Below are 19,575 nucleotides of genomic sequence, written 5' to 3' on the forward strand. Positions count from 1 at the left end.
GAGTTGATGAAAATCTTTCTTATGAGGAAGTTTCGATTGAGATTTTAGACCGGCAAGTCAAGGAATTGAGAAATAAGGAAGTTGCTTCCGTGAAAGTGTTGTGGAGGAATCAATTAGTTGAGGGTGCTACTTGGGGCCCCATATGATGTCCCGATATCCTCATATTTTTCCTTCTACTCCTACTCTAGCTTGAGGTAACGAGTTCCTCATGATTTACTTTAGATGATTTCCATATTATGCATGTTCATGAAAAACTTTATGTTTTGAAAAGAAAATGAGTTTATATGATTGATTTTCCTCATGTTGTTGTGCATTGAGTATGAGTTGCCTATAGACTTCATGAGATGAATTGTTGAACATGCTTTAAATCGGAGTTGATATGTCCTCCTTGAATATATGCTTTTGAGTATGAATTTCATATAGGCTCCATGAGATTGTGTTGAGCATGCTTTTAGCTTGGAGATGGTAGTTCCTCCTTGAATATGAGTATTCTAGAATTTTCATGCATATTGGGTTGCTAGGTCACACAGTACGACCCTATACACATATAAAGAATAGTTTGGGTCTTAACTTAGAAATTTTTGAGGTGTTATAGGTTCAACATATTTACAAATCGATAGCCAGTAAGTCGATCAATAAACTTCAAAAAGAACAAAACCAACCGTCACGCAACCCTAATTGTACCCCATATCTAAACTTGTAACAATTACCCAATATAAAAGGCAGCCCAATGCATAGGGCAACTTGCATTAGCCCGGTCCAAGAAAAGGACCGAACTCCAAAAAGTGTGATGTAGACAGCCTAACCTAATGCAAGCATTAATGGTTGCTTCCACAACTAAACCTGTGGGTCACATGGAGACAACTACTTTACTATATTACTCCCAAGCTCCCTTTAAATTACCCAGTATCACTTTCAGATTTTATTTGAACATCAGTTTCTGCTTTAATAATCTAGTCTATTGTTCTTAGCAAAACCATCAATTTCCATTTCCATACAGTAAGACATTTGTAACCTTGCCTTTGCTGCTAAAAAATGAGTGTTGAACACAAATATGATTTGAAAATCATAAACAACGATTAACTTTACAGAAATGCTGTATTTCAAATTGCATACTACTACGAGTCTCACATTAATACTAACATACCCTTTCACTTCTATACAAACTTGCTCACTGCAACACCAGCCTTGGTATGTAAAGCAAAAACTTTGATCCAACTCAATAAGGGAATTTAATTTAGTTCAACCTTGTGCTATTCCTCCTTCCCCACCATTTCTTTTTCATTTTGTCACTGCCTCCTTCATCACTCCCCAGTTTATTCAGAATCACCTTTGTTTCTCTCAATCTTGATCCGTAATCTTTCTTCCAAGCTTCAAACATCTGCTTCAACCTCCTTAGCTCACGATCTGGACTCAAGTTAGCCTCAACTTGACCTGATTTTACTTCCACCAAGAACTTAGCATCGTCACCAAACACTTGACTCCTCTGCTCAAACTCCTCCGCTAATCGGCTTATGACACTAAGACCTGCGCTCATTGGTCGTACTCCATTGCTCTCTCGGGCCCTCTGGTTACTTCCTGTCTCCCAGCTAGACTCTTTCTCATCAGTTGGATTGACAGATGCATCAGAGTTCCTCCTGGAATCATCAAGGGCTAAGCTCCTTTTTGCAATGGAAAGACTTGACTGCAGCGATCTCATTTGTTTCTGCCATATTTCTTCCATGGATTTCATTTTCAACTCATACTCTGACCAACGATTCTCATACTGCTGTAGTCTCTGGTGAAGTATGTCATTATCCTCTTCTTTTTCTCGTAGAGCAGCTTCAGCTCTAAGGACTCGACGTTGTAACTCTGCCAGGAAAGAAGACTTCACCAGCACCTCTTCTGACTCATTACCCTATAAGAAGCTAACTGGGATAAGAAACCAACAGAAGAGAATGGGCCACTGCTAATTAAGATGAATGGTGTGCTTTGGTCAATAACGTTAACTAACAAACTTGAAAAGCAATGAGTGCCCAGTAAAGAGACGTCACAAAAAGTTGTCATTCCCAATTTAATGCCACCCATGATTACCTTTCTGCCTCCAAATTGTAACAGTCCAATGTCTCCTGAGCATCTTCTGACTAACCAGCCACGAATCACTGGAAAAGAAATTCCAGGAGGTTAAAAACTATAACATTAAGTATAAAAACTATGTCAAATCTATTGTATGAGCAAGTCATAATATTGTTAAAATCATAGGGTAAATATATTACATTAACAAATAAGAGGAGTCTATAATTCTACAAACCCAAAATGTACAGCTATTTGTGCAAAACTATCTTGCAGCCAATATCTGTTGTTTATCAGATCATGCAAACTAAAAACAAGTTACTCATGTCTGAAAAATACAATAAAAAATAAGTCTAATTCTACAAGCCCAAAATGTACACGAGTAAAACTATCTTACAGCTTGATCTGTTGTTTATCAGATCATGCAAACTAAAAACAAGTTACTCATGTGGAGCTTTAAGCAATTTACCAGATTGTATCACAATTGATGCATCATGAACATTTTCGTAAGTCTTCCTTTTGGTCCTGCCTCTTATTTGCTTTTGTATACACACAGCTGCTTTGTGTTTCTGCAGTAAGATTGCATATTCTTTTCTAGCTTTCTCACCGCGTACAACTGTACAGAGAAAGCATGCAGGAACAGAGTCATAAACCCTACAATAAGCCAATATCAGAAAAGCAAAAATTTCGAAGTTCAATCAAACCGACATGACTGAAGTGTAGCAATTCCTCTTCGAAAATGTTTGAGATCTCGGCGAGCTTGGTGACCTCTAAAACAACTTTGAACACGTAAGATGCCATGGAGAGTGTGATTTCTTGTATCTTCAAGAACTCCAATCTGAAAAGAGGTAATAAGAGAATAACTCATTTTGAATTACTATATGGAACAAATGAATGTATGCTCTTTAGTTTGGAGAAATAATTATTTTAACATGATCTTAACTCATTTTTATCGGACAGATTCTCAAATGGCATGGTCTATAGTGGACATCTCAATAAATGACGTGGATGGTTGGGAGCAATATTTCTTCATTTTTTCTTTTCTTCCTCCAATAAGTACAACAACAATAACATACCCACTGATATCCCACTAAGTGGAGTTTGAGGAGGGTAGAGTGTACGCAGACATTACCACTACCTTGTGGGGTTAGAGAGGCTGTTCAAAAAGACCCTCGCTCAAGTGCATCAAAACCAAGTACAAGAAGAACACATAGCAATTAATAAGAAAAGCAGTGTAAAGTCTGCATCAAAGAAACAGTAACAACAGCAAAATAGTGTGATAATCGAAACACAATAAACAACTCTTCCTCCAATAAGTAAAGTTGGAAAATAAAAGTTAGGATGGCAAAGTTCATGATAGAATGGGAAACAAAATTTCAAAAAGCTTGCTTTAGCCAATTGTGCAGCAGATCACATAATTTAGATTACTTGTTTCAACCATCTTTCTCGGGAATCCAATTTAGGAAGGGAAGACAGAAACTTGACTGACACAAGTACCAAATATATAGCATATATATGCATTAGCAGTTTCTCACTGAAACCCAAATGGACAGCACACACAATTTTGCATAATTTAATTTATATTTACATTCATATAGATCTAACAAATACTGTAAGAAAAGAAAGTATCACACTGGCACATGTGTAAGTGAACACGAATGAGAACATCAGATGCACTTGGCCTTAAGCTAGTTCTGTTCCACCCTTCAATCACCCTTCATAGCAAGAAAGAAAGACATTGGACACCAGCAATCTACAAAATGTGATCTTGATATAATTCTTTTTTTTTTTCTTGAGAAGGTAACAACTTGTATTCTATTCCAAAACAAAAAATCAGAACCTGCCACAATAAATTACAGGTTCTTAATTACAATTGTGGAGAGTAGCAAGAAGATCTTCAATCCTATAGCAAAATTTACAAGGAACCTAAAACATCTGTAACTAGATCTTCCGTGTACTCCTGTTTACACCAAAAAAGAAACAAAACTAAGCAATTCATCATAATCTTCTGGATGGAATTACTCTTGTTTTGGAAGCATCGGAGATTTCTTTCTTTCCACACAGACCACCAAATACAAGTCGGAATCATTTTCCATCTCTTTTTATGTCGAGTAATGCTTGCATAACTGCTCCATATCTTCAGAGTCAGGGTAACTTTCCTAGGCATAACCAATTTCATGCCCTTTAGATTAATAAAAACATTCCACAAAATGTTGGTTATTCTACAGTGAAGGAAGAGATGGTAGACAAACTCTACTTCTTCTTCACCACGTAGAACACACCTAGGACTCAGTTGCATATTTCATATGATTTTCTGGGTCAAAACCGCCTGCTTAGTAAGGAGCCAAGTAAAACAAGACACTTTGTAGGGGATTTTAGTTTTCCATATCAGCTTCCATGGCCACCCATTCCCCCCACTGTTACAAGGATTAAGCTTCTTGTAAGCTCTTCTGACACTGAATTTGTCTTGATTGTGATCCCGCCATCCCAGACTATCATGTGCATCAGTAATTCCTTTGAACCGTCCCAAGACCTTGTAAAACTCCACCAACCTTTGGATCTCCTAGTCATTTAGAGGTGTCTTCCAAAACTCAGATTCCACCCTTGCTTTGACCACATCTTTGCCACAGTGGCCCTTTGCTGCTGGTTTAGGGTGAAAATATCCGGAAAAAAGGTTTTGAAAGATCCTTGTTCTAGCCATCTATCTTCCCAAAAAGAGGTTTTCCTACCATTACCCAATTTAATATTGCAATTTCCTCTGAGCTTTGGCCAATGGTTTCTAATGGCTCTCCAAAGGCTTGATCCGTAAGTGCTAGTGACCATTTTAGTTATCCAGAGATCCTCCATTTCATATTTGGACTTTATTACATCTTTCCACAGAGCTTGCTCACTGGAAGCAAATCTCCATAGCCACTTCATCATAAGGCATTGGTATTGGATTTTTAAATTCCTTATCCCCATCTCCCCTGCCTGTTTACTCTCAATTAGAGTATCCCACTTAACCAAGTGGAATTTCTTGGTTTTACTATTTCCTTCCCACAGGTGGTTCCTCCTCAAAGCATCAAGTCTGTCAATAACACCATCAGGAATAGGGAAAAGCGACATCATATAGGTAGGCATATTGATGAGTGTTAATCTTCCTCCTAAAGAAAGGTACTGGCTCTTCCAATTCATCAACCTTTTTTCACATTTTTCAATCACCCCATTTCAGATGCCTATAGATTTGCTTTTGGCTCCCAAGGGCATCCCCAAGTATGTAGTTGGTAGATCTTCTATCCTTCCACCCAAAATCCTAGCCTGAGAGGGTAAATCAGGGACTTCATTTACTGTATACAAGAAACTCTTGTTCCAATTAATGTGAAGCCCAGAGATAGCTTCAAAAAGAACAAAGATTACCCTTAAAATCTTGAGTTGGTTCCTGTTTGCATCACAAACATCACAGAAGACGAGTGCCATCTGCATATTGTGAGTGAGTAATCTCCAGATCATCCCCCACTCTACTGGATACCCTAAAACCTCTCAGCCACAACTTTTCTTGAGCGATTTTCAACATGTCATTTAGCCCCTCCATAGCGATAATAAAAAGAAAGGGAGTTAATGGGTCTCCTTGTCTTAAACCTCTCTGTGAAGAGAAGAAACCTGTAGGAGAGCCAATTAGCACTTAGAATTTCACGGTGCTGATGCACAACTTCATCCATCTTAACCATCTACCTCCAAAACACCTTTTAGAAAGAGTCTCCAACAGGAACTTCCAATTGAGGTGGTCATAAGTTTTTTGAATGTCCAGCTTACATAGCTTACATAGGATGTCTGGGACACTGCTTCTAGTTCTAGCATCAACACACTCATTAGTCATAAGAATGGCATCCATTATTTGTCTCCCTTTTATGAAGGCCAATTGTTGGTGGTCCACCAGTTTGTGCATAACCATTTTGATTCTCTCGGTGAGTATTTTGGAGATGATTTTGTACACACTACCAATTAGGCTAATGGGTCTGAAGTCAGTGAGCTCGTTAGCACCCATTCTTTTTTGGAATTAAAGCCACGTAGGTAGAATTGAAGCTTTTCTCAAAGACACATCTCTCATGAACGTTCTTGACTGTAGCAATCACATCTTTTCCAATAACCTCCCAACAACGGGTATAGAAGGCAATGGTAAAACCATCAGGACCAGGAGCTTTGTCACTAGCACAACGTTTGACACTTCCCATATCTCGTGGTCCTCAAATTCCTTCTGAAGCATGAAATTATCTTCAGCATTAATTTTGTGATCCATCCTGCACCCACCTGAAGGTCTCCAAGTTTCTGTTTCAGAATATAAGTTCTGATAGAATACTACAATTTCCTTGTTTATGTCTTTTGGATCTTTAATTGTTCTAAATACTTCTTTCTCCCTTTCTCTACAGATGTAGATTGTAATACAGATTGTACAACTCCCAAGTAAAATATTCGTACAATTCCATGCAAAACAAAATTTTAAATGAAAAAGAAACGAAGTAATGGACTAAATGTCTTGGGGAAGTCTAGAGGAGAGCACAAGGTAGTTGCAAAAGGGCGTATGAGCCTCAATTGTACGATACAGGATACTCATAGGTAATGACACGTGCCGGCAGTAGCATTAAATAAAGACTCACGGTCACGGATGATAGATCTACATAGATTGACCATATTGGCAATTAAAAGCCCAACAGAAGTGCACACAGGGAAGGGAGGAGAGGCAAGAAAAATAGGAGCAAAAGAGATAATTCATAATAGTATCCCTCACCTGTCCAGTTCGGAAAAACAACTTTGTGAAACCAACTTGGTACATATCGGGCAGAATATTGAACTGATGCAATATTGCAACCGAGACACTGAGAGGATCTTGTGATGCAACATGGTCTAATAAAAGGAATCCATACCTGATATAGAATTCCATTGATGAGAGTAAGAACTCAAGCATACCGAGAAATAAACATAAAATTTAAAGTACTAGTGATAATACTCCATTGTACCTTCTAGCAAACTTCTGATGGGACATTCTGGTAGGAAACCCAGATCTCGATATCCGGACTACCTCTAAGACACCACAACATCGTAACTGCTGCAATACAAGTCCTTGTTCATACTTTCCAGGAGACTGAAAATTGTTGGGCTTGATACAACGTATGAAATGTGGAGTCGTGTTCTCTAGTCGTTGCATTAGTTGGAACAATTGTCCCTACCAGAAAAAAGAATCAAAATGGCAAACATAAGTTGAATCCCACTAGTTCATGAACACCCTTCCCCCAACACAGAATTAACTCCTTCATGTAGCCCCCAAATCTAGGTAAATTGCTACAGTCAAACAGTAATAATTTTGTCATATAATAACTCCTTTAAACCACCAGTCCTCCAACAAGTTTATCTGGATTAATGATTGTTGAATTTTATTTTTATTTTATTTTTTTATGACAAGGGAAACCCGCAACCTCTACCCTTTGGTGCGCACAGGGTAAAACTCCCGCTCCTATGCAATAGCTCGCAAACCACATAGGAGAGGTAACCCACACTAGGCAATCCCGGTGCGACGAGCTCGGCCCAAAAGGCAAACCCCTTGCTTGAGCTGGCAAGGGGTTTCGAACTTGAGACCTCCAACATGGAAGTCCCAAGCCCAAACACTGGGCCATCCCTAAGGGTTATGATTGTTGAATATAATTGAATAAACCAACCAAATTTAATTTTTGTTAACCGGATACCCAACTACGTATAAAACAAGCTTAGCAAAATCTTTACTACATTTGACCTATGGTTTTACTTGAATAAATATTAGGAATGAACCTGAGAGGGTAGATACAGCAATAATACATTGCATTGGTGATAATTTTACACTCACTTTTTCTTCTCTTTTCCTTCCTGTAGTTTCTGCTTAAATTTATCATATGGTGGCCCCTAAAGGTATTGTCTATGCAAGACATAAGCAGGAAGCAAGTCAGTTACTTCCCAGCTTCATTTGACACAATTTTGACTAATTAGTTTGGGGAAACCAAACTTGCTGTAATTATCACAATCTCGCCTAGGAAACCCTCTGAAGTTCTTTTTCTTTCTGAAGTCCCAATGTATAAGAATCCTCAACCAACGCATTCCACTTCATGTGTTAGATAGTTCCATTGAGTCTCTGCATCTATCCTTTTCTTTTGTCTGAACCTTTGTTTTATTCGGAAACAAGATTTGGCTCAGGAATGCCATTTTTGTTAATTCCAGTGTTTCTCTAAAATTGGAAGCAATAACTTAGTACGTTTCCATACCAAAGCTCAATCTTTTTGTTTTGACAAAAGCATTTGGACCATAGCAGCAAGTTATCAGATTTCAAATTAACTGACTTCTGTTTTTTCTTTTTCTTTAGTTAAGAGAACAGAAGAAATATAAGAAAAAAGGAGATCCTTGTAGACATGTCAAAATACCTTGAATTTTGTGGAAACACTTAATTTTTGGGAGTCTGCTCCACCAGATTTGTACAATGGGCCAACAACAGGCTTCTCAGATTGAGAAAGCATATTTGATGCAAATGTTTGAGGAAGGTGGTACTTGCAAGAAGATAGAAGCTGAATTGAGTTGGAGTGCAGTAAATCACGATTCTTCTCAAGAAATCCAGTTGTATCATAAGTTACCTGGTAACAAAGAACTATTACATCTCCCAGAAGAAATAAGTAAAACTATAAACAAGTCATTCACATCACTCACTGCATTAGATAGCCTGAAATTATTTGGGAGGTGGTGATGTTAGCAAGTGAAATGGAACAAAAACAAGTAGGTCATAAACAATCATACCTCCCCTGCATAATGGCTTACTGTAAAAGCCTTGCCTCGTTCCCCTCTGAAACAGAGATTAGAATTTAGATGCTGCTTGAGTTTATTGGCAAATGACATGTCAGTGCCATTAGGAAAGGTGGACTCCTCGTCTAACAGAGATAACAAACCCAGTGGTTTCTGCATAAAAGAGAAGTTTCAATACGCTGAAGTTCAGCTGAACCAGATATATATTCAAGAAACACTAGACATGGAAGGCCTCCGTTGTGGCAACTTGGTTCCTCTATCAGCATAGAAATTTCACTTCATATTTCAGGCTTAAGATACCAAGAACAAAACTTAGGGAATAACATGATTTAACGAATGTGACAACATAAAATGTTTTATGAGAACTCCTAAAAATCGCTAAAGAAAAAGTAAAAGAAAACAATTTAAATGGCTAAGAACAGTTAGACTTATTTAAGAGACTGCACACACGAACCTTCTCAAACAGATTTAGACAATCTTGGTTGTCATCAAAATCAACTTTAGTCCAATCAATGCCATCTTGAATATACTCCTGGAAAGAAAGTCAGCTGTTAATGAAGAGTAAAATATGGCTATATACAAATAAAACAAACTAAAGCTCCTGGAAACTGACTAAACCACAGCCACAAGCATCCTTCTAGTTGCCTAATTGGCAAATGTAGTGCCATGTCATAGTAGAAGTGCTGCCCCCTAATTCCGCTTGGTGGACTAGCAAACAGTATTTATGTTTAACACCAAAATATCCTTTTTCCACCATAAGCTTTGAGACTCCTTAGGCTAACAACTACAATAGGAAATCAGTATTGTCGATATATATGATCAATATGCTAAATAAGCCTTAACTAGGTAGAAGCAAATATAGAAGATCAACCTGAGGCAGGTAGAATCAAATTAAACAAAACCCCTTGAAGTCATACGTTGGTGTCACAATTATTCTTTTATTTAATTATTACTTTGATAAATTCTGTGACAATTAAAATGTTTGGAGCAAACTTACCGTATATCTTTAGTAAATGAACAAAGAACCAAAGAAAATAAATGTAACAAACAACAATAATAAAATTGATCACCTGTTTTCAAGCAGAACCGATATCTTCCCGTCACAAAATTATATTCCAAATCAAACAGGAGAAAGTATAATCAAGTAACACACCCGTTCTCCCACAAACTTTCTGTAAACCATTAAAAAGGCCTGCTTCTGTTTATCTCGTCAATTGTGATTATGCGGAGAGATGACTCACGAGAAAATATCCACCCAATTCCTAATTGAAAGATCATCCTATTTGAGATTCAAAAAGGAGGTTGAGAACAATTCTCTCATAACAATATTATCACTGTTCTCACTAGTATCTGGTGAACATGGCAACCCTTTTAATTATTCAGTATAAAAGCTTATTTTGGGATAAAAATAATGGTGCAAAAAGACAGAAGAAGGCATTTTTTATAGCTGTACTAAATCAAAGGTGGATATCATATGATGCAAAAGAGAAAGCAAATGTGGATAAGGGTGATGGAGATTATCACCTCAGGAAGAGGAATCAAAATCAGGATTGGAATAATATGATACAAATACCGTTTTGGGTACTCACTTTGAAGAAGTCAAGTCAGAATCAAACTAAAGCTATCTCCATCCCATCCTTTACACAAGAGAAACTACTGAATCGTCAGGGTTCAAAATAATGAGAGGTGGGGAGATTTACAAACTTGAGCTTCTTTTCAGAATAAATATCTTTTAGACAGGATGACAAAAGTGCTCAAAACTTGGTCTGAACATTGCACAAGATGACAGACAGGTGGAAATAACAGAGTCAAATCCAAAGATAGCAACTCTAAAATCCACAAAATGAGTACAGCGGGAAGACCAAACTAAAGGGAATAATAAGCTTATCTTGATACTCAAGAACATTTTTAATTTAAAAAAATTGGGATAAGTCCCAAAAATACATATAACTGATGGTCTGTATTGGGGTATCATGAGATCATGGGTAGTCTTTGATGTGTTTTGTCCCAGGGCAGTGGCTTCTGCATGGGCAGACATTTTGGGTAAATTCAAGAAGTAGTAGCCACCCACCGCTGCGGCTGCTCATCTGATTATCACAATTAGTGTTTATTCTAATCTTTCTTACAATATTAAGTGTAAATGAAAGCATATTGAGTCGAGAGTAGTGTTCTTATGTGAGATATTGTTCCATATTGAAAAAACACATGTATCTTGTAGTTTATCACCTAAAATTGGTGTACCTTACACTCATCAAATCTAAGTTGCTCTCACTCAGGTGCGGTTGTCCGGTATGGGGGTAGATCTAGAGGTCACATCCTTGATGATATAAATTTTAAGATTCGAGGTACTGGTCCAGGTAAAGATAAGGATGGGGGTATTCGGCTAAAATAATTCAAATATCTAAATATAGATGTGTAGAAGTACGTCTAAATTATTTGTTGCTAGTGGGAGGTGGCAGACTGGCGGGTATCAACATGGAATTAGTTGAGGCAGGTGAAAGATGACCCGGAAACCATGGTTATCAAAAAAAATATCTAAATTATGAGACATTATAAGAGAAACTTACAAGGTATTCTAAGGAGAATCTCGGAAGGAGATATAAAAGGAAAAGGGCTAACATAGAAATTTCAATGTACAATGTATTCCATTTTCTTCAATTTCACCTTGACCTTTGCTTTGATTACTGAAATTATTGCATTTGTCCCAAATTCTCCGTCAATTTTGGTCAAAGTACCCAAAATTGGTTGACTAGATCCGGTACGGATCCCACACCCACGTCGTGTCGACACGGGCACGGCACAGAAAATGAAAAGTTCGAGCAATTTAGTATCAAATCATTAAGTCTTAGATATATTCTTATCTTCTAACATTGTATCAGTGTCTCAGCAATTTTGGCCAAGTCTACGGTAACTTCAGCACTTTCTCCTACCAGTGCTCTTTTGTGTCTGCTCAGCAAACTGTTCCCTTCTTTCCTTTCTTTATCAATGGCCACTTCGGCCAGTGGCACTGCATTTTTTTCCGGCTACTGCTCTAGTAGCACCACGTGTCTTTCTAGTGACCGCTCTAGAGCCTCTCCCAACCACTTTGACTTCCGGAGACATTGCATTTCTTTTCCTGTGATCGTTCAATTTCAAAATGCCTCTTTCAGGTAACTGTTCTGACAGCGCTATGCAGCTTTCCGGTGATTGTTCTCGTGCAAGATTTGAGGGGCCATTAATTTTTCGGCAAGTTCCCCAACATGTTTTTTAGCATTATTTACTTCATGTGTATTCAAATTAAACAAACTGGATTTGGTTCTCCCACTTTATTTTGGTGAAAAGGTATTTCTTTTATTATGAAGGTCAGAATATTAAGTGTTGGCGTTTAGAAAGAATGACTAATGTTCTTGCATAAGATATCATCCCACACTAGACAAATATCATGTCTTGTTTCTAACACCTATAAATAAATGTGTCTTGTATTCATTAAGTCTTTGATAAGTTTCTTCCCTTCTCTTATCTTCTCACATCCTTCTTGAGATACTTAAGATTCACATAGATACAATGGGTGATGCTGGGTAAAGTGAAGGAAGCTTTGCAAAGTTGGACCCATAGAAGGGGGAAAAGAAGCTCGAGGGTATGAGGTGTTTCCCCTTCAGGAATCATGTGGGTCATTTGGAAAGAGAGGAATAGGAGGGCATTTAAAGGTGTGGAACTAGATTTTGTAAAAATGCATAGTGTTTTGTCTCTAGTTTCTTTTTGGTGTACCTATGCGATCCCTATTTGTATAGAGGTTTGCATCTCTCTTTTGAGAACCATATTTTGACATAGGTTCTCTTCTTTTGGTATATGGCTCGCATACGGGGTTTCCCTCAATTGTTAGTAAAATTATTTACCTTATCAAACAAAACAAAAAACTTAAGATTCACTTTCTTTAATAATGCAAACCAACAGTAAAACTAAAAGCTTCCTTCTGCAAAGCAATAAAAAAATAGAAGATGGACGACAGACAAAACCGGGCCACCTTCACTATGGTTTACTGACTTAAGATATCTAGAAGAGTAAGGTTTTCAATACTTGGGAATTAAAATTCAAAAACCCATGACGAAAAAGATTCCAACTCTATAGTTAATCGATAAAGATTGTTCTTGATAAAATTGAAATTAAACACTTTCACATCATTTTTTAAAACTCAATTAGGTTAACTTCCCCAAGTGAAATTATCATCTGTTGTTCCTTCCAATAACAGGAAGCTGCTATCGAAATGCCTCTTATTGGAAAGAATAACTAATAGATGTTTTTAAAGCAGAACCACTACCACTGTGAAAGGAAAAAAAACTTTCTTGATCTGACTTCTAAGAGGCTGCATCATGCTCAGCCGGCTTATATTGTACCACCGAACTTCTATACACTCACATTGATGATGCTATTCCTCTTGGGACATTTATTTAAAAAGGAAGTTCAAAAAGTGCATCATGTTAGTTTAAAAAGAAATCCGTTGTCACTATCTGTTTAAAAAGTGGAACTACAAAGCAATATTGTTTATCTAAAACTTTTTAGATGTTAGAAAGATAGTTAAAATTCTCAACCATACTTGGCAAATGGATTCTAGATTGGTATCTATGGTCTCATGCTGTAAATATAAGTACTCCCTCTGTCCCTTATTTTGTGTCATTGTTGGACTAGAAATGGAGTATAAGAAAGAAAGGTTTGAGATTTGTGGTCTAAAACAAGCCAGACATTTACATGGCTATAAATCATCACATTAAGAATAAAATGGAAATTCCTAAGTTAAAATATTCTAAACATAAAAAGGTGGCATTCTTCTTGGATAGACTAAAACAGGAACTCAGGAAGTGTGCCGCATATATAGCGGAGACAGGGAGTATATGAAACTACTTGATCTAATATTTACCATATGAAGTCTCACATGTTGAAATAGGCATATGGTAAGAGCTGAAATCTACTACTCCCTCCGTCTCATTTTATTTGGCGATGTGTGACTAGGCACATAATTTAATAAAGACTTTGAAACTTGTGGCTTGAAACAAGACATAGACATTTGTGCAACTATAGATCATCTCATAAAGCGTAAGTATAGTTAAATTGTTTCTAAATACACAAAGGAGTCATTCTTTTCGGGATAGACTAAAAAGGAAAGTGTGCTACATAATTTGGGACATAGGGAGTAATATTGTATGTTCAGAGCAATGGAAACACCTGTAGCATATGATAATGGAAAACAATAGGAAACCAACCTTATCCAACCACAGCTAGCAGGATACAACACACCTATTCCACCTCCCCCCACTTTTCTCCCAACAGCAATCTCATCAGTAGCATCCAAGTTACAAGTACTAAAAATAGAGAACCTAGCAAAATCAAGAATTCAAAAGATCTGCAATCTCTAGTAATTTGACATTAAATTAAACCTATAGCTACTGCAGAACATCCTCTTCTTCCCACCAATAAGCACGCTGAGGGTTTTTCTCCGTTGTTCTTACATGTTTTTAGCCTAGAACAAAAGCCTTTGCATTCTTTACATGGTTGCCCACATTCAATCAAAATGATCAAGGAGGGAAGAAAACAAACAGAAAATGACATGTGCCTCAAGTGCAGATACTTATTTAACAGGTATCAAGATCTTGAAAGCCTGAAAGTCAGGTGCAAATATATTCAACCACGGCATCAGTTTCTAAAAGGATTAAGTAAGGGCTCATCACCTCCTGTTCCAACTTGAACAAGTGACGGTTAAAGTGTTGTTGCAACCTTTCATTGGCATAATTAATGCAGAACTGCTCAAAGCTGTTCCTCTGGAAAGGAAATCAAAGTCAGCATAATCAGAAATAAAAGAAAGATGAACTAACCAAGCATTATAAACACAATACCTCGAATGATTCAAAACCATAAATATCAAGAATGCTGATAGATCTTCCAGTTCGACGTTTGCCAACTGCAAGTGACTTGTTTATTTGTTCAACGAGCCAGTCAAACAGACAAGAATAAATTGATTTTGCCAATGCATCTCTTGTGTCAGTAGCCTAACAAATTGGCAGAAAGATCAATTGTTAAAGGACTTCTTAACTGGTCCATTCGGTCAAATGCAGCTAACAAGCTTTCAGCAGGCCATATAATGAATCATTACCTGAGATAGTGTTAGCTTTTGGACAATATCATCATTTCTTACTCTCATTTTTCGAGTTGATAAAGCTAGTTTTAGCTCTTCCACACCACACCCGATTAAAGTTGAAGCAGTTGTTAGGCCTACAGAATTAGACATCAAATAATAACATCAAAGAGTCAACAATAAAAGCATGATACCATTGTAATTTCTTGGAAAACCATCAAAGAGTATAAGAAGATTCTCCTAACATACTTTAGATTTGATATACAAAATAATCACCAGCATCTTAATCTCAAATTAGTTGAAGTTAGCTACATGAAACTTCTATAGCCATTCTACTCTAATTATAGCACTAATTGTTAGGCATATCCTACTTGCAGAGCTTTAATTAGTCTAGACAGACTCCTCCCTGAACATCGACCTAATATAAGTGCGACAACTAAGTAGGTGTTTGGCCATAGGATTTGGGACCCCACTTACAAGTTTTGTTTGAAATCAGCGTTTGTTTATGAAATCTGCACAAAATTTCAACTTCAATTTCAAATCCCAAAGTTTCTCCAAAAGTAGGATTTCAAATTCCAAATTGTGATTTCAAATTTTTTGAAATGTAAAAACTTGACCCATAAATTTATACTTAACAAAAAAAGAACCCATCATTTTAAGTTTTACAACAAAAAAAATCATGCTCGACGTGAAGAGATTGTTCATACCATGTGGAAGGATTATATTGAAGGATAGTTGGTTACTACTATTGTTGACTAGTGGATCTTTGTAAGATCATGTGTATTTAAAGGTTTATATTTGTAAATAGCATGTAAATGCAAGCATTTCTTTATAAAAGGAAGGCATAATATATAAACACGACCCGTAACTTGACTTCAACCAACATCTATGACCTTTAACTTTGGGTGTGCACAAGTAGGCACTTAAACTTGTATAAAATTGAATAAGTAGACACACGTGTCCTATATGGCATAATACACGTAGGACACAAAACTGCCATGTAGGACGGCATGTAGGATGAATGTGTCTATTTTGTTCAATTTTATACAAGTTTAAGTGTCTGCTTGTGCACACTCAAAGTTAAAGGTCATAGTCGTCCGATGAAGTCAAGTTAAGGGTCATGTTTATGTATTATGCCTAAAAGGAACATGAAGTTTTGTGATTTATTAATGCGGCACCTTAGATATATATATATTTTATTTTATTTTTTATGACAAGGGAAACCCGCAGCCGCTACCCTTCGGGTGCGCGCACAAGGTAAAAACCCCTGCTCCTATGCAATAGCTCGCAAACCACATAGAAGAGGTAACCCGCACTAGGCAAGCCCGGTGCGACGAGCTCGACCCAGAAGGCAAACCCCTTGCTTTCGCTGGCAAGGGGTTTCGAACTTGAGACCTCCAACATGGAAGTCCCAGGCCCAAACAACTAGGCCACCCCGAAGGGTATGCGGCACCTTAGATATTCCAATACCTTGTTTATGAACTATGGTTTTTTGCATTTAGTAAGATTGTATAAGAGTTGGGGAAGATTGATAGTTTTCACAAATTGTGGGGCTTTTATGTTCAAGAGGAAAAATACACCTTAAGAAATCCAAATTGCACGTCCAAACAAAATTCAACTTCAATTCAACATGATTTCAAATCACAACTTGAAATTATGTCCAAACGGGCCCTAAATATGTCACAAGTTGGTATACACAATCCTACACAAAATAGGAATAGTTTATAGTCTCCTAGTTGGTAAGGAATTGTATCATAGTGTCTATAAATAGGGTTCTCTATGTAATAATTAAAACGCAATTCAATAATATTTTTCTCATATATTTCTCACACAAAGTATTACAAATCAAAAGGGGGAAAGGAAGGTGTCCAAGTGAGAATAAGAGTGACACGACGAAATAATAGCAAACAATCCCTAAAGACATTACCCAAAAGGAAAAAACCACCGCCTACTAGGAATCAGAAAGGCTGCAAATAGTTGAAGTGATTATCTTTTTACTTTCCAAATTACCTTCATCCACAACTGGCTCAGCATGGTTGTCATTATCGACGGCTGTAAAAGAGATATTTCCAAGCCATAAAACTGCAGCTAGCATCGAAAAAACACTCTCTTGATCCTCCTTGCTGATATGGACAACATCGAGTGCTTCCTAAAACAACACTCCATATTTAGCTTCTCAACAAGTTTTAAGGAAACAAACAAGATCAAAAGTCAATTGACTTGAAGATAAAAGGTGAAATCATTTTTTCATGGAAACATGACTTAGGCGACTGGAAGAATATTACCATTACAATACGAAATTGTTCAGCATCATCAACCCCAGAAATTGAGTGGCAATTGCTTTGCCTCAAATAGTTATACTCACTCACATCCTTCAAATTTAATTTTTCTGCAGATGACGCACAAAGAGAGATGAAATAACACCTAAGGTGTCTGACAAATGTAGTAATAAGTTGTAACTTCAAAACAAAGTACTCGGATTTAAGTTTTATATTAGGCATAGTACCGATCAGAAACCACTATAAATCTAGCACATACTATCATTCAATCCAAGTTCCATTTTTGTTGAGTTGTACCTGCTTTGTACATGCAATTCTCGTCCAAACCCTTTCATATATTGATATTAAGCTGCATTTGCATGTGCTAATGTGCATTGTAACTAAGGCAAACTATCTTCTTCTGAAGATAATCCACAGGTAGTTAACAGTTTCTATGACATTTACTATAAACAATGGAAGTGTCAACCAAAATTATGGAGCAAACATATAACAGCCACATAATAAAAGAAAAACATCTAGAAAAAATGTATTGAGAGATCATACAATGAAAATCTCACCCTCGTATATGTTTATCAGTTCATACCTTTGAGAGCTCCTGGAGCTCCTGCACAGAGCTGATAAAATATATGATATGACCTTTCTCCCTCGCTACATTGAACCACTCTGGACTGTTCCATAAAACATATTCATTAAGTGTATATTACAAAAAATAAGACTTGCTGTTGATCAAGGCAACTCAAAGGGAAAAAGTACCTTTTCAAGTAGAACTGTGAAGATCGAGAAACAATGCCAGCAGTCAAAGGAAAAGTACAAATACATGTCAGCCACTTGATTTGACTTTAGTACAAAAATTTCATTTCAATGAACTCATACAGATTGCTGTCTTACATGTTTGAATATTAGCCCCAGATATTTTTCCAGTCTCACTAAAGTGAATCTCAATAAGCTTCCCCTGTCAATAAAATAGTCAGCAATTTCTCAAAGACTCGGCAGACATCTTGAAAAATGATTACAAAGTAAAAATTCAGTTCTGGTTATAGGAAAACTACTTACAAATCGACTTGAGTTGTCATTTCTTAAAGTTTTAGCATTGCCAAAGGCTTCTAAAATCGGATTTGTTTTCAGAATTTCATCCTCTATTCCACTACCACCTCCAAGGGCAGCCAAGTATTGCATTGCAATCTTTGCTGTTTCAGTTTTGCCAGCTCCGCTTTCCCCACTGGGTATGAACAAACCAAGGACTATTTTAGGATAAAGATTATATAAGATAACTTAATGCAATAAATTAGTACTCACGAATTTCTTGAAAGTCAAAATATATCACAAGCATTATAGGAAGTCAAAGAGGATCGTATGTAATAAGCAAGAAGTATTGTAGATATAACTACTAGTCAGAATCTACACAAAAGAACGTATATTAGTCTAACTCCAGCTAGCAGGATATAAGCACAATAGAAAAGGCCAATAAGCCTAAATAATAAAAATGCATGCCTTCATGTAAGCCACCAAGTGAGAATAACAAATTACCAAATTAATCATCCACTTTCCACTCTGAGTTTACCAAAAGTGATCTCTGATGTGCTGGCATTTGACAGCACATTTGATTCTTTTAGTTATGAATAATTGTGAGTTCTTGAGCAAAAAAGTGTCTTTTAATAGTGTTTCTACTGTGTTGGACAGGATTTTTTTTTTTGATAACCGAGAAATCCATTTGTGACCCGCCCTTTGGACCAATCACAACCTTCTAAACTCGGTGGATAATGGGCCCGCCCCTCTACCCTTCTCCACTTAAATACCGGGCTTCGCTTTGCATGGTGTGGGACTTGAACTTGCGACCTAAGCCACAAATCCTCCACCTTTTGCCACTCGAGCTAGGCCTTGGGGGCTACTATGTTGGACAGGATTAGCCAAGAAAAGAAAGTAAAATGAAGCAAAGTGTTGCTAAAGGAAAGCTCCGGCGGGCCGTTAGAACCTATGATGAGCTATCGGGGGTAGCCGTCACATTTGCAGAGAAAAGCCCAAGTTTCTGAAGTTTTCTGACGGCAAGGACGACAAACCATCAGGCCTACCACGGGCCGTCAGACCAAGCGTCACACATGCAGAGTTGATCCACCTTCCAAAGTTAAAGCCGAGGTGGATCTGATGGACCGTCAGATCTCCAACGAGCCGTCAGGCTCGGCGTCACACTTGCAGGGTTAAGGCACTCTCTGAAGATCAGATAACGCTAAGGCGACGGCCCGTCACATCAGACGCAGCGTCAGACGAGCCTCGAGACTTCTTCTTTCTGTTTTTAAAGTTAAAATTTCCTAGAACTATAAATAGTATCTTTAGGGTTTTATTTTA

The 19,575-nt window shown here is 37.3% G+C and overlaps 1 protein-coding gene across 1 annotated transcript in view; it reads right to left on the reverse strand.

Moving 5' to 3' along the window:
* Window positions 1-967: 967 nt before the first annotated feature.
* Window positions 968-19,575, reverse strand: part of LOC125829301 (myosin-1) — a 28,229-nt gene continuing 9,621 nt past the window's right edge. Inside the window, exons 6-23 of the mRNA XM_049508543.1 lie at window positions 18,286-18,451; window positions 18,121-18,184; window positions 17,986-17,999; window positions 17,816-17,900; window positions 17,239-17,342; window positions 16,964-17,102; window positions 14,972-15,090; window positions 14,715-14,867; window positions 14,550-14,639; window positions 9,302-9,379; window positions 8,842-9,000; window positions 8,475-8,681; window positions 7,047-7,252; window positions 6,818-6,953; window positions 2,761-2,890; window positions 2,522-2,668; window positions 2,074-2,141; window positions 968-1,897 (exon numbers count right to left, since the gene is read on the reverse strand). Of these exons, the coding sequence (XP_049364500.1) occupies window positions 1,238-1,897; window positions 2,074-2,141; window positions 2,522-2,668; window positions 2,761-2,890; window positions 6,818-6,953; window positions 7,047-7,252; window positions 8,475-8,681; window positions 8,842-9,000; window positions 9,302-9,379; window positions 14,550-14,639; window positions 14,715-14,867; window positions 14,972-15,090; window positions 16,964-17,102; window positions 17,239-17,342; window positions 17,816-17,900; window positions 17,986-17,999; window positions 18,121-18,184; window positions 18,286-18,451 (2,725 nt within the window). The 3' untranslated portion in view covers window positions 968-1,237. The remainder of the gene's footprint in view (window positions 1,898-2,073; window positions 2,142-2,521; window positions 2,669-2,760; window positions 2,891-6,817; window positions 6,954-7,046; window positions 7,253-8,474; window positions 8,682-8,841; window positions 9,001-9,301; window positions 9,380-14,549; window positions 14,640-14,714; window positions 14,868-14,971; window positions 15,091-16,963; window positions 17,103-17,238; window positions 17,343-17,815; window positions 17,901-17,985; window positions 18,000-18,120; window positions 18,185-18,285; window positions 18,452-19,575) is intronic.

The sequence above is a fragment of the Solanum verrucosum genome, unplaced genomic scaffold (assembly GCF_900185275.1).
Source record: "Solanum verrucosum unplaced genomic scaffold, falcon-dt-bn FXZP01000157.1, whole genome shotgun sequence".
Taxonomy (NCBI): Eukaryota; Viridiplantae; Streptophyta; class Magnoliopsida; order Solanales; family Solanaceae; genus Solanum; species Solanum verrucosum.